Here is a 15926-nt window from a genome sequence, read left to right on the forward strand (position 1 = left end):
ATAATAAACTCATTGACTAACATCAGCTGTGACTTTGTCTCTCTCAGATCGGGAAAGTAAAGGTGCTGTTGGATAAGAACTACATGCCTGGTGAGGCTCGGGTTCGTGTGCCCATGACGAGGCAGTTCGGTAACTCCATCCTCAACATCTACATTCCTTCTCTCATCCTCATGGTCATCAGCTACCTCACCTTCTTCTTCAGAACCTCCATCTTCGACGTGCGTGTGATGGTCACCCTCACCGCCCTTCTTGTGCTTGCTACACTCTTCGCTCAGGTCTGTTCATGAAACTCATCTCGAATCACTGAAACAGTTCCACAAATGCTGTTATAAATCATGTTTATATTAAGTTTTCAATGTCTGTAAATAGTTTAATGCTTTAGACCGTAGTCAGCATAAAGATACATAAGGTCATTTTTATTTTCAATTGACAGGCGTCAAATTCACTGCCCAATACGTCGTACTTCAAGATGGTGGACATCTGGCTCTTGTTTTGCGTGGGTGTCACCTTTCTGGTCATCATATTTCATATCCTGATTGATAACCGGCTGTTCAAAGAGAAAAAGACAACCCAAGTAAAGCCTTTTGCCATGCCAGCATATAGGGAGATCCAGCTGTTGGGACTTCGAGGCCGCTGCCGTTGGTCACCAGACCTGTCGGTTGAGCAGCTGGAATTAGTAGCCAAAGTCTTCGTCTTCTTTCTCATGACCACATTCATGATTGGATACCTGGCTTATATTATAAGCTGAGGCTCCCTTCTAAGACTCCCTTAGGACATTGGCTGTCTATTTTGCAAGCTTGCAAAGTTACAACACAAGTAATAATTAAGAGATCTTGCAGATGAACGACTTGTGTTTATCACACTGAACATACAGTATATCAACACACATCGTACTATACAAAAACATGATATCATCGCTGATCTATAGACACGTACGAGGTCCCAGACAGAGACAAACTTCTGTTTATGAGCAAAATAAAGAATATTCAGCGCTTGTCAAATGGTTCATATTGAGATTAAAATTGACGCACTAAATATTTGGAAGTTTAACATACAGATATTTTTTATAGCATAATCAGATTTAATATACATCAGAATTTTAGGATTTGCGGGCCACTCCATAATTGAACTCACCAACTATATGGAATAAACTATAGCCGGATTTTCCGACACACAAGCACAGAAGACCTTCGATATGACGTCTGCAACCACACACAGGCAAGTACACACACACATTCACAGGATGAGAGTGAGGAAGAATGATGTGAAAATAATGGATTAACTACAAAGTGAAGAGGTTGAAAGAAAGCTTTATAATAATTTACAAGGTCAGGAAAGGTCTTATAAATTATTACTAGAATTTAATTCTTGTAACACTTTTTTTACTAAAGCTGAGAGATGGGGGAATTGAAATCGAAAACAGAGCACCATTTGGGAATATGGAAAGAGCTCACATAACACTTAAAGAAAAAACCTTGGAATAACTATTGTACCAGCTCTCTCTCCTGAGGCACATGTAATGTCCCCTGGCTCAATGTCACCTCATTTCCCCCTGGGTCCGCCACGTAAAAATGCTCTCCCAAAGCTGTCAAAAAATCATTACGCCATACTTGGTTCCATTTATCCATTACGTTCACCAACTTATTGTGATTCTTGTGTTAATATAAAACAGAGTGGCATCAACATCATAGGCTGAAGTTGCAAACGTAAGAGTGGTTTTCAAAAACCAAGATATTGACTCGATCGAAATATTTTCTTCTTCATTGTGGGGTGGAGCCCGTAACTGGCAAAACTCAAACTGAAGCTTGGGAAAATCCAAAAGTGAAACTTTTCAGGTTATTTGAGGAACGAAGAACAAGTGAGCATACGATAACGACATTCAAAATAATTGTTTGCAAGGGATGTAACAAGAACAGGAGAGAGTGACTGTAAACTTTACACCAAAATGACCGACAAGGATGTCAGAAGATATTTCTTCAGCTTTAGAGTGATTATGAAACGAACTGAACTTCGACAAAATAAAGTGTGTTCCTTCCAGGTGAGTTAAGAGGCCGAACCAAGAGCATGGAGATCATTCCCTTCAAACTCATTAGGTAATAACACACACATAAACAGTATAAACTCCACCTAACTACACAAGGAGACCCAGAGGCACACACCTATCTACACATGGACCATAAAGGCGTGAAGAGTCTGGGTACACAAGTAACTACCATATCAGACGATTTTACGAGCATACCCAGCAGTCTACTGAAAGTAAAAACAAGATCTGAGACGCCAATCTACTGGACAAACCACTGGAGAAAAAGGACAAGAACTCTAGCCTTATTTATGGGTTTATATTTGCAAGTGTTTGTTAAGATAGTGTGTGTTTTAGAATTGACTTCTTAGTCGGAATCAACAAATACAAATTTGTGTCATCTGACGTACCAAAATTGACAAATAAAAGAGACATAAACAGATATTTTAAGAGGTACATTTAAGATATACTGTATAATAATATGTCGTGGAAAGGGATCCTTAATGCAGGTGAGGGGCTCTGCATCTAAAGATGTGGACCTATCCTCCTCTTCCTAGGATCATACTAGGTTACCTTTCATCCCTCATGCGTTAATTAGTAATGCATGATTTTACATTAACTGCCAACAAACTATATTAATTTTTCTTCATATAGACAACATCAGAGGACTGGAGGGAGATTCTTGAAATATCGCTTAATGTTCCTCGTAAAGAGTGGTGTAGGATCGATCGTCTTTTCACTAATCTCGAGACAGAAACTCGACCCTTACAACTCTGTAATGTGGATTAGATTTTCATTTTAACTGCTTAATCGTACTGGAACTACTTGTCGTGATTCTAAAAGCAATATTCATTTCTTTTTCTTAAGTATAAAATTCTCTGAAGCTCTTCTCCTTAGAGAGTTTTTTTTAACAAATTGATTTGATTTTATAAAGAACAATTGCACTTTTTTATTTAGTTTGTTATTTATTTTTTCATGATTTAACTGCAGCTATTTTACCTCTCCGGACTCCAAGTTAATTCACTTATTTTAATTATCTTCATCATATCCACCACATTGTTAGGATGACTTTTACCAACGTTGGAATATCCCCCGTGGGTCTGGACTTTTATTACACATTGGCAATTTTTTGGGCAGTGATATGAGTCCCAGAAGGAGTGTGGTTACTAGCATATAAGTGTTTTTCAAGGATGCTATCCATGACAGTCGCCTCGCACCACATCACGTAATTTTCCTACTAGATGATTAAGGGACGCAAGAGAGTGAAGAATTTGGCTCATGAAGCGTTTAACTTAGGACTGGAAATCGAAAACAAAGACCTTTCGACTGCAGTCGTCTTCCATAGTATTCAACAGGTCACCACTGGATTGTGAACCACTCTTTCATGGTGAGATTTTGTGCTCCGAGCCCATGATGACACTCTTCAGGTCACTTGTTCTATCTAGGCTGGAATATTGCTGCACACTAACAGCACCTTTCAAGGCAGGTGAAATTGCTGACCTAGAAAATGTACAGAGAACTTTCACGGCGCGCATAACGGAGATAAAACACCTCAATTATTGGGAGCGCTTGAGGTTCCTAAACCTGTATTCCCTGGAACGCAGGAGGGAAAGATACATGATTATATACACCTGGAAAATCCTAGAGGGACTAGTACCGAACTTGCACACGAAAATCACTCACTACGAAAGCAAAAGACTTGGCAGACGATGCACCATCCCCCCAATGAAAAGCAGGGGTGTCACTAGCACGTTAAGAGACCATACAATAAGTGTCAGGGGCCCGAGACTGTTCAACTGCCTCCCAGCACACATAAGGGGGATTACCAACAGACCCCTGGCAGTCTTCAAGCTGGCACTGGACAAGCACCTAAAGTCAGTTCCGGATCAGCCGGGCTGTGGCTCGTACGTTGGTTTGCGTGCAGCCAGCAGCAACAGCCTGGTTGATCAGGCTCTGATCCACCAGGAGGCCTGGTCTCAGACCGGGCCGCGGGGGCGTTGACCCCCGGAACTCTCTCCAGGTAAACTCCAGGTATGAAACTCCTCATCTGCCCAGAGGAATGAAACGGTGACAGGTATAGTAGCGTCATGACACTTATAGATGAAAATGGTACTTGGGAAAGCATTGAATGACACGAGTCGAGAAAATTTTCTCGCGTCCTACCCTGGCCTCACCTTCCTTCGTAGGTCACGTTATCTGATGCATCACCAGTAGAGATGACAAGCCCAAAACATGCCAACAAGACTAACATAACCTACAACACCTGTAGAGCCTAAAGGTGAAGCCTTTAAGAACCCCAAAGGCCTATAAGACTAGCACACCCTACAATACTTTTAATACCGGTAGGACTTGCAAGACCACAAGAGCCTACAAAACAATTAGAACCAATAAGAACACTAGAGACTACGAAACCAGTAGAGACTATTAGACCACTAGAGGTTACAAGAGAAGAAGATCCTGCAATATTAGTAGGGCTTACAAGACCAGTGGAACCTACAAGCTCCCAAAAGCCTACAAGGCCAAGAGAGCATACAAGATCAAACGTAACCCAGTCATACGTAATTCAGCCATGTATAATTAAGTCAAACGTAGTCTGCTCATACGTAATCCAGTCATACGTTGTCCAGTCATCAGGCAGCTGTGTGTGATAGTGAGATTTTATTACAACTACCTTCTGTGTGAGATACAATTATTAGAGCAATAAAATGTGAGGGGAGAAACAGACAAATCTTCACTTCAGAAATCTTTTAATTAGAAATGCAAATCTAAAAAATCAAGCCAAAGTTCGGAGATTCCGGAAAACTCGCTCCTTCAAACTTCCTTGAAACTGCTCTTGGCAGTCTCTGATGGTGCGGCAAATTATAACCATTGCTAAGTTACGACCCATAAATCGTGGAGCAGAACCTGGTAGTCTGTAATAGGGCTGAAGGTAAGGGAATGGAGAGGCAGACCAATGATAAGCGTCCACTGTAGGAGACGGTCAGACTGAAATTATAGATGACACTTCCGGGAACTGCCTCCAGTGGAGTGTACAGAAATTCCAGGGACAAACACCCTCATGTGAAACGTTAGCTGTATGCTGTATGATCCATAGGGGTCAAACTTGAGATGCCAGTTCTTGCCCTGGTTCAGTGATGCATGTGTTATACAAATGACTCGGGAGGAACTTATTTTAAATAATAAAAGCTATGAATACTTGGAAGACCTCTTCGAAGCACCTCTCGGTATAAAAGTGTCGGAACATATTGGGTGGTTTTATCCTAGAACACTATCTGTTTTTATTTTTAACAGGGTATACAACAATGGTAACCCAGTAGTCATTTCATCACTGAAACACAGTACTGAGAAGGCAAGGGTTTCTTAATTACTTATACCCAGGATCGACATCCCAGTACCTAGCCCAACAAAGTACTCCCCAGAAACTAGAACCAAAAGTGCTTAACGCAATGAACGTCAGAGGCTGTTTAATCGTTGAGACGATCGGTCACCATATGAAAGAAACCCTTATGAGGAAATCATCCGTATTTCCTGACGAACACACCACACCACTACAGAGCAAATGCAATGTAATTTTCAGGGGCATGTCAGGGTTCTGGGGAGGTGACACCATCTGAATATTACCGTCACCATCATCGTATTAATGTCCCGCAGTTTTCACCTTACCCGAGTTAAGAAAACAGCGGAAATCGAAAGGATGGAAGGCAAGGCTAATGTCAAAAGCTGTAACGACCTGTAATTCCGAGAAAGACAACTGCAACCAAAATGAATGTATTCATCCGGCCGCGTTAATAAGGACAGGTTCCGTGAGTAATGTTGAGTAAATCATGGAAAGAGTGGCGTGCTATCCAAATTGGTTGGAGTAGAAGTTATGTGTGATTGGCTCTATGATAGGGTGAAGATGAAGATCCTACACCTGGTAATATCAGCCAAGTGTGGGTCATCCTCATGTGTTGCAAGACGATACTAATGACATTAATCTTATTTTTTGTGAAGGCCACGACCAATTAGATGCACATTATATAGAGAAACTTTATTATCAGGGTATCCGGTCTGGAAGTTAATCAGGTGTACCGGATATCAAACCAAGAGAACTCATTGACGGATGTTGGTAACGTAGATAATGTACATTATTTACCGGCTATTGTTTAATTAATCCTAAATTGTCAAAACAGAAGTGCACCCCTGGAATGTTTTTTCCAGGAAGATTAATTATCGCTTGAAATAATATTCATTGCTAAGTTACACATATCTGTGTATTACTCAATGACCCAAATTAAGGTTTACCGTTTTTATGTGAGAATAATAATATACACATTAATGGCATTTATGGTTGCATCAATGCCTATCTATCATACGTAGACACATAAGCCCAGGCAACATTCGGTCGACCCAGTCAAAAAAAAACAAAGACGCAGATTGCAGAGCAAGATGTTATTAGGACAACGTTTTGTTTTACACAGCGAAACGTCGTCCCAATTAAGAGTTTGTTCCGCAACTTGTCTGTTGTCTTTATATGTGTAGTTTGTATTACCGAGACTCGCATCATAGCCCCAGCCAGCGTAAGCTGACTTTGCCTAATGCGGCTATATTAGATGCACTGATCATCCTGCAATGTGATTATTCTTAACCTAAATGCAGAAGTATTCTGAGGCAACACAAGAAATTTAAATGAGTTTTTCGGGGCGGATTTTCCTGAGAGAGACGTGGAACACTCCAAGCGCTCCTTTTAACCCAGAAATAACGCTGGTATTGACACCTGCGGGAGGCTACTGTGATGAGAAAAACAGTGACAGTGCTTCAAGGTAAGGGATATTTATGTATTTTTTAAACTCTGATCTCTATACAATAAAAGAAGTTAATTCAAGGCTAAAGAAGCTAAAAAAAGAGAAGCTTCTGCCAAGGTTGCATCTTGATTTTCCAGGGCAGGAATTTTTATTCGCTGGCTTGTTAAACGAGGCTACTTACATGAGTTTTATTCTTTACATTCCCCGCCCTCACGGGGCTCGTAGGGAGAAACTAGTCCTCTCTGGTCTGTCATCCCCGCCCCAAGGGGGCTAATGGGAATGGCAGTCTTGTCAGCTGCAAGCTCTGGCTCAGGCACCTACCCTACCCTAGAAGGGCTGGGCATGGTGTCGACGAATACTACACTACACAGGCTTAATCAGATTCAGCTGACCACGAACTTTCCATACGTTAGCGACAGATAATACCTTTAAAAGGACAAGAGCTAGATTTCATCGCTGGCGTGTCCTTAAACTACACACTAATTTTGATCTATTTATAGCGTGTGTGCCGTCAAGATCACTATAAATAAAAAGAAATGTTATGTACCAAGAGGAAATCAAATTTACATGGAATTGATAGTTTACCCTACAAATGGTAGCTTGAGAACTTCGTTTTCTCTGAGATCAATACGCCTCCAGTCCTGATCAGATAACCCAAGAGGAACTTTTCTTAGGTGGTGAAATTCCGTAGAACTAGGAGGATTGGTAAAACATACCGTAAATGTAGAACCCCAGACCTGCTCAGAACGTTCCAAGCTGCACTAACAAATGCAAGGAATAGAAAGCAAGAACTTAGGCAACAGGAATGGGAACAATTTGTTAGTGGATTAAATAGGTCCACCCCTTTAAATTTGGCTTCGAAAGGTATAAATAAAATAACCAGGAAAAAGACTGGCAATATTGCTCATCCCTTCCCTCTTGAAAAAACAAATGACCTCATAAATGACTGGTCCAAAACATCCAGGCAAGAAAACCTTCCATCTCATATTAGAAAAAATTTAGAGAGTGCTTCTGAAGAAATGTTGAAACTGATTAATTTTATGAGCCAAAATATTGATGAGAGTGATTGCTTCTTCACCGAGTATGAATTAGATAATGCATTATCTAAAGGTTGACCAACTGCTCCTGGAGAGGATGGTATAACCTATGATATTCTCAGAACTCTAAGGCAAGTGCCTGATAACCCTTTGTTGGCACTGTATAATCTCAGTTACATTGAGGGAGTTTTTCCTACTTCCTGGACCAATAGTCTCATTGTGCCTATCCCTAAGCACCAACAGCATGATACATTTAGACCGATCTCCTTAACTAGTTGTCTTTGTAAAGCTTTTGAAAGAATGATACTTAACAGAGTGTACTACAGAATCAGACACCAACTTTACCCCTACCTCTATGGGTTCATGAAAGGTAAAAGTGTGCAGAACTGTATTTCCACCTTTCTCACTGCACTCACCTCTTACTAGTTTTACCACATTTCTTGATCTAAAATCTGCATTTGATATCTCAAACAGAACCGTTATACTACATGAACTAGCCAAAATGAATATTGATGGTAGCTTACTCTGCTGGATAACAGGATACCTGTCAAATAGAGTATCCTCTGTCCTCTACCAAGGCTTTAGAAGTGAGTCTAAAGAAATGTCCCTAGGTACACCGCAGGGTGGATTTCTCAGTCCCATGGTATTTTATATTCTGATTAATGTTCTCCTATATGCTCTACCTGCCTCACCTAAACATATAGCTATAAACTCTGCTGATGACATTATGATCCACACAGCAGGGCATAAGAAGATGAATACCATTCTTAATGAAGTTCAAGCAATTTATAATCGACTAGGCCTCATAATATCTTCCTCTAAAACAAAGATATTAACAAGCAAACGGCATCCCCCACCCATCTATTTGCAGGGTGAAATCATTAGCTACGTTAAAACTTACAGATATCTTGGTGTAGATGTACCCTTTAACAAATCCACTATACCACAACTAAATAAGAAATGCAAAGATAGGCTAAATGCTCTCAAAGCTGTTGCTGGCTACAACCCCAACTATGGTGCTAGTGTGAGAATCGTGAGAATGATGTACATAACCTATGTTAGGTCCTTAATTGATTATGCTGCTCCCATGTTGATATTAGCTAGAGAAAGTTCTCTCCGACCCTTGGAGTTAATGCAAAATGATACTCTCAGAATTATTCTTTTTTGTCCCAAATCTACAAACGTTCTTAATATGAGGAAGGAGCTAGGTATTTCTAGTATCAGTGATAGGATTGTTGAGATTAACACTACTTGGTATTAGAATGTTAAGAAATGAACCAGACACTGTCACAATGAACCTTACTAAAAGTATCTAGAAGTAAATACACACAGATCTAAATGGATTGTGAAATCGTGCAATTGCATTAAGTTTTATAACCTGCATGAACTGTATCACTGTAGACAACAAGAGCATTTCACCCCTCCATGGATGTGTTCATTTAATATCACATACCTGCAAGTCCCTCCCAAGAAGCTCATTGCTAGTAATCCCTTCCTTAAATCACTTGTTAAAGCAACTGCTCAAGAAGAAATTTCTCGCCTAGCTGGTAGTAATAAGTTATCACAAGTAGTATACACTGATGGATCTAAACAGGAGTCTTCTGGCAGGGCTTCATCTGCTCTTGTTGCCGCCTCCCTAGTTAAGAGCGATAATAAACTTGTTGAACTAGGTATAAGAATTAACAACTGGGCGTCTACATTGCAAACTGAACTGTTTGCAATCCTAATGGCGCTAAAGTTAACTTATGGCACTGAGCTTGACTCTATCATCACTACTGATTCTATGTCATCATTGAAGGCTCTTAACTCATATAATGACTCCAACAACATGCTCATTGGAGAAGCCAGGTATAGATACTCAAAAATCAGGGACAAAGGAATTAATGTACAATTGCTATGGATCCCATCTCACATTGGATTACTCCTTCATGATAAAGTTAATATGTTAGCCAAGAAGAGTACCCATAAGGAGAATGTAGAATATAACTTTGGTATATTTGTGTCTAGCATTAGGAATAATATTAGGAGAGAAGTAAATAATGAAAATGATTGCTATAGGAATGCAGTTAGAAGCCTGAGTAGATCTATAGCCCACTATGAACATGAACATAGACAAGTATGTTTATGGAGCAACGTGCAATGTGAACAGACTGACTGATGTTGTAGTCGCCAGGCTTAGGCTTGGTTACAAGTACTTCTGGCAGTTTGGGGGACACATAGATGATGATCAAACTAAATGTAAATTATGTGATCAGGCATATGGTCACTCTCTTGAACACTATGTGCTTAACTGTCCACTTATTGAGGAATACAGAGATAGACAATTCAATAACCTATGTGACATGTCAAGATATCTTATTAATGAAAATAAGATACCAGATAATTGAACTATAGATATGTAGATATAAACCCATATGTATTCCTGTTAGCCCTCTGGGGCCTAGTTCCTAGGCCTTTTGTGTATCCATATGCTCTTGCGCTACCGTCCACAGGATGGATATGGGGTGCACAATAAACTAGCCACTTCGGTGGCAAAATCTAAATCTAAATCGTAGAACTCATGTTGTGATTAGGCTTTATAATAATAATAATAACATTAATAATAATAATAATAATAATAATAATAATAATAATAATAATAATAATAATAATGAGTGTGGGGGAAGTTCGTGAGGCAGTAGGTAAAATGAAAGGGGGTAAGGCAGCCGGGATTGATGGGATAAAGATAGAAATGTTAAAAGCAGGTGGGGATATAGTTTTGGAGTGGTTGGTGCAATTGTTTAATAAATGTATGGAAGAGGGTAAGGTACCTAGGGATTGGCAGAGAGCATGCATAGTTCCTTTGTATAAAGGCAAAGGGGATAAAAGAGAGTGCAAAAATTATAGGGGGATAAGTCTGTTGAGTGTACCTGGTAAAGTGTATGGTAGAGTTATAATTGAAAGAATTAAGAGTAAGACGGAGAATAGGATAGCAGATGAACAAGGAGGCTTTAGGAAAGGTAGGGGGTGTGTGGACCAGGTGTTTACAGTGAAACATATAAGTGAACAGTATTTAGATAAGGCTAAAGAGGTCTTTGTGGCATTTATGGATTTGGAAAAGGCGTATGACAGGGTGGATAGGGGGGCAATGTGGCAGATGTTGCAAGTGTATGGTGTAGGAGGTAGGTTACTGAAAGCAGTGAAGAGTTTTTACGAGGATAGTGAGGCTCAAGTTAGAGTATGTAGGAAAGAGGGAAATTTTTTCCCAGTAAAAGTAGGCCTTAGACAAGGATGTGTGATGTCACCGTGGTTGTTTAATATATTTATAGATGGGGTTGTAAGAGAAGTAAATGCGAGGGTCTTGGCAAGAGGCGTGGAGTTAAAAGATAAAGAATCACACACAAAGTGGGAGTTGTCACAGCTGCTCTTTGCTGATGACACTGTGCTCTTGGGAGATTCTGAAGAGAAGTTGCAGAGATTGGTGGATGAATTTGGTAGGGTGTGCAAAAGAAGAAAATTAAAGGTGAATACAGGAAAGAGTAAGGTTATGAGGATAACAAAAAGATTAGGTGATGAAAGATTGAATATCAGATTGGAGGGAGAGAGTATGGAGGAGGTGAACGTATTCAGATATTTGGGAGTGGACGTGTCAGCGGATGGGTCTATGAAAGATGAGGTGAATCATAGAATTGATGAGGGAAAAAGAGTGAGTGGTGCACTTAGGAGTCTGTGGAGACAAAGAACTTTGTCCTTGGAGGCAAAGAGGGGAATGTATGAGAGTATAGTTTTACCAACGCTCTTATATGGGTGTGAAGCGTGGGTGATGAATGTTGCAGCGAGGAGAAGGCTGGAGGCAGTGGAGATGTCATGTCTGAGGGCAATGTGTGGTGTGAATATAATGCAGAGAATTCGTAGTTTGGAAGTTAGGAGGAGGTGCGGGATTACCAAAACTGTTGTCCAGAGGGCTGAGGAAGGGTTGTTGAGGTGGTTCGGACATGTAGAGAGAATGGAGCGAAACAGAATGACTTCAAGAGTGTATCAGTCTGTAGTGGAAGGAAGGCGGGGTAGGGGTCGGCCTAGGAAGGGTTGGAGGGAGGGGGTAAAGGAGGTTTTGTGTGCGAGGGGCTTGGACTTCCAGCAGGCATGCTTGAGCGTGTTTGATAGGAGTGAATGGAGACAAATGGTTTTTAATACTTGACGTGCTGTTGGAGTGTGAGCAAAGTAACATTTATGAAGGGATTCAGGGAAACCGGCAGGCCGGACTTGAGTCCTGGAGATGGGAAGTACAGTGCCTGCACTCTGAAGGAGGGGTGTTAATGTTGCAGTTTAAAAACTGTAGTGTAAAGCACCCTTCTGGCAAGACAGTGATGGAGTGAATGATGGTGAGAGTTTTTCTTTTTCGGGCCACCCTGCCTTGGTGGGAATCGGCCGGTGTGATAAAAAAAAAAAAAAAAAAAATAATAATAATAATAATAATAATAATAATAATAGTAATAATAATCTATATTTCTACAAGGACAAGGTATACTGGCCTAGCTGACATCAATGACATACTACTATATAGAAAGCCCCTCGGCAAATTAAGACAATTTTGTCCCCAGGATGTGACTTACACCAGTCGACTAACACCCAAATACCTATTTTCCTGAGAGTTGAGCAGGGACAGCGAGGTGTCTTAACCTCGGAAAAGCCACTAAAGTCAAGGTGACTTATTTCAACTAGTGTCCCATGTAGAGGAGAGAAAATCTCCTCTGAAGCATTTGAAAAGCACCGGTGTTTATGGCGCTCTGTTTCGTGTAGTCTACTCGCTATACGTGTTTTGTCTGCGTCAAACATATGTATACAATCAGGAGTGCGTTCTCATGAGACACACGAGATCCACTCCCCAGAACAGTGCTTGAACAGCACATGCTTCAATTTCTCTGTCGGTAGCCAAAGGCGGGTTATCACAAGATTAAGACCCGTGTCAGGACCCCGGCTCTGGCGAATACTATACACATGCATACGTGTATTGTAATACTGGTGAGGCTCAGTGAATAATCAGTAGCAGCACGGAGGGAGAAACAATGATTCCTTGAGATACACAATCTTGGGCTCCAAGTTAACATCAGAGACGGTAGTCTAGACCAAGCAAGGCCTTTTACGTGTTTTGCGTTTCCCCGTGAATGTTACAGCAACGACCACAACATCAGCAAAAAAACATGTGTACTTCGAAGGAAAGATGTGAATGTTGTAAGTAGTTCAGAGGGTCATTTAAATTACAGTATCCGCGCCCTTCTGGCAAGGCAGCTACTAATTAAATGATGGTGTGTTTCCTTTTCTTTTGGTCATCCTATATTATGGGGCACGGTCGATGTGGTACAAATAATAATAATAATAATAATAATAATAATAATAATAATAATAATAATAATAATAATAATAATAATAATAATAATGATAATAATAATAATAATGATAATAATAATAATAATGATAATAATAATAATACTAATAGCAATAATAATAATAAAAATAATAATAATAATAATAATAATAATTATTATTATTATTATTATTATTATTATTATTATTATTATTATTATTATTATTATTATTATTATCTGGGACTTGAGTCTTTTTCACACAGGTATCTGTGTTTCGCTCACCAAACAATTTTGGTACTACTTACCTGAGATGGTACCAAGCTTAAAATGCTGTAACTCACTTCAGTTACAGCCCTGAAAGTCTCTACCCCTGCAGAACATTGTGCATATAAAAGGCAGACATGAGTATTGCAACAGAAATAGTATCAGTTGTGACTTGAAAAAAAAAACTCACAGAACCATGTTCAACAGGTCATACTCTTCGCTTTTATGAACATGATTTCACTTTCAAAATTATCAGGAAAAGGGAGAGGTTAAAATGACATCCCTCTTTCAACGTTTGGTAAAAGCATGTATTGAAGTTACCACCAATAGAATAGGCATACCTGGCATTAAACAATGAGCGATGCTGACGATTCTAGACAGCAGGTAAAGGCGCTAGCATTTCAAGAAAGAAACAGAAGTATTTTGCCTAGCAGTAACCACATTCGACGTTATTTTGGCTTGTTTGTCTCTGCAGTGAAATCCCAGGTGAAGAACTGACTTAAATTTGGTTACTGATTCTATAAGAGTCAGTATTAATACCATGTTAACCAAAATCAACAGCGTGAAGCCTTCCAATAAATTCACTTACGAGGAGGAGAAGGAACTGACCAATAAATTCTCGTTCCTGGATGTCCTCTTCATCACAGGCGGCGAGAAAGATACTTGCAAAGTATACAAGAAACACACGAAAAAAGCCGACATGTTTAAAAGGATACAAGTGCAACTAATGTAACATATTATTTGTCAAACCGTTAACGGCTTGACAAAGCTCCCTGAGAGCGAAACGTTGCCACAATAATATGTCACATTGTTTGCACTTGTGTCCTTTTTGCCTAACATATTGTCGGCAATTCTACCAACATTAATACATGATACATTTTCCTCACATCACGACACTTGCAAAAAGAGAAAGAGAAGCGCCTTCAACGAATTCTTCCTCAGCCCAAAGGATCTGCAACCCACAATTCCTTGAAGAAGAAGAAAGTGACCAGATTTGATCCCTGACAGGATGAGGTGTGCCTACTGCATTGTCAACACAGCCACACGAGAATGTTTGCCAGCCTGAATGTTTTCTGCTAGTGGGCGAAGTGGCCAGTAACACAATACAAGCTCTCGCTAATACTAATTTCGAACTCGATATTCACCATGAAGGATTTGGTAAAGAAAAGTCAGGTCCGGCCGAATTATTTTCCCGCATTAATGATATGACGATAATTTTACAACCTCTGATACAGTGCTCCTTTTTAGTGTCCTTAGACTTACTCTACTTCTACTTCTACTACTACTACTATCACTCCATTACAACTACTATTACTAGTACTAACACTACTACTACTACTAACAATACTACCACTACTATTGCCTCCCTTCACTCCTCTTTCCGTCTTTAAACTAAAAATACTCACCCTACTTTCTACTACCACTACTACTTCTACTGCTACTTCTACTACCAACATTACTTCTAACACTACTTCCTCAGTTCTTCCTTTCTTTGTCCCGTCCCTGTCCCCCACTCCTAATATAATGGCTCCCTCATTCTCGTCTGTTAATGTGACGTGTAAATGGTCCAGTCAAACCGAAAAATCGTCATATGTTTCTCCCATAAGCGGTTATTTGTGTAAGATTTCTGTATTCGCGACTTGATAGATCTCCAAAACGACCCTGAAAACGTACAAAATGGGCCAAGGACGTACAAAAACCAGGTTGGGGTTTCATCAACAAATTGTGAATTAGCTGTGAATTCTTCTAGCCACAGTACTGTGACTTTTATTGTTTTCAGAAACTAGATATTGCACTCAAATTAAAAACATTTAACTTAAAGATCAGGTTTTATCAGCGACACTAAACTTAAAAACCAGATCTAGCGTTTATTTAGTAAGTATAAATACCAGATCATGAATTTATATAAGTGGTATTCGACTTTTATTCTTGCTAAATCTTGCACATATACATATATAACCTGCACATAGGAGAATGAAGCTTATGACGACGTTTCGCTCAGACTTGCACCATTAATTAATCACAAACACTCGTTAAATGGTCCAAATCGGACCGAAACGTCATCATCTCAAGTTTTAGTCTCCTATTTACGGGTTATTTGTGTAATGTTCCAGTCACAGTATTGTGCCTTTTTTTATTCTTTTGGCATTCACATAAGTAATATTAAGCTTAAATACCAGATCCAGCACTTACAGAAGCGACACTTCTGCTTGATTCACCTTTCAGAGGAAGCACTGAGAGAGGAAACTGGTAACATTTACTCAGCCATGGTCAGGTGAGCGCTGCTATCGTTCATAAGAACATAAGAACATAAGAAAGGAGGAACACTGCAGGAGGCCTGCTGGCCCATACTAGGCAGGTCCTTTACAATTCATCCCACTAACAAAACATTTACCCAACCCAATTTTCAATGCTACCCAAGAAATAAGCTCTGATGTGAAAGTCCCACTCAAATCCAACCCTTCCCACTCATGTA

At 39.9% G+C, this 15926-nt stretch overlaps 2 protein-coding genes across 3 annotated transcripts in view; one reads left to right on the forward strand and one right to left on the reverse strand.

Moving 5' to 3' along the window:
- Positions 1 to 1035, forward strand: part of LOC128694483 (glycine receptor subunit alpha-3-like) — a 9773-nt gene extending 8738 nt beyond the window's left edge. Inside the window, exons 2-3 of the mRNA XM_070097906.1 lie at positions 48 to 275; positions 434 to 1035. Coding sequence (XP_069954007.1) covers positions 84 to 275; positions 434 to 748 — 507 coding nt within the window. The 5' untranslated portion in view covers positions 48 to 83 and the 3' untranslated portion in view covers positions 749 to 1035. The remainder of the gene's footprint in view (positions 1 to 47; positions 276 to 433) is intronic.
- Positions 1 to 15673, reverse strand: part of LOC128694482 (organic cation transporter protein) — a 41431-nt gene extending 25758 nt beyond the window's left edge. Inside the window, exon 1 of one of the 2 annotated variants that reach the window (XM_053784626.2) lies at positions 15644 to 15673. The gene's annotated coding sequence lies outside the window, so the exon portion shown is untranslated. The remainder of the gene's footprint in view (positions 1 to 15643) is intronic. The other variant, XM_053784621.2, reaches the window with a different exon arrangement.
- Between the last annotated feature and the right edge of the window lie 253 nt (positions 15674 to 15926).

The sequence above is a fragment of the Cherax quadricarinatus genome, chromosome 60, assembly GCF_038502225.1.
Source record: "Cherax quadricarinatus isolate ZL_2023a chromosome 60, ASM3850222v1, whole genome shotgun sequence".
NCBI classification, from domain to species: Eukaryota; Metazoa; Arthropoda; class Malacostraca; order Decapoda; family Parastacidae; genus Cherax; species Cherax quadricarinatus.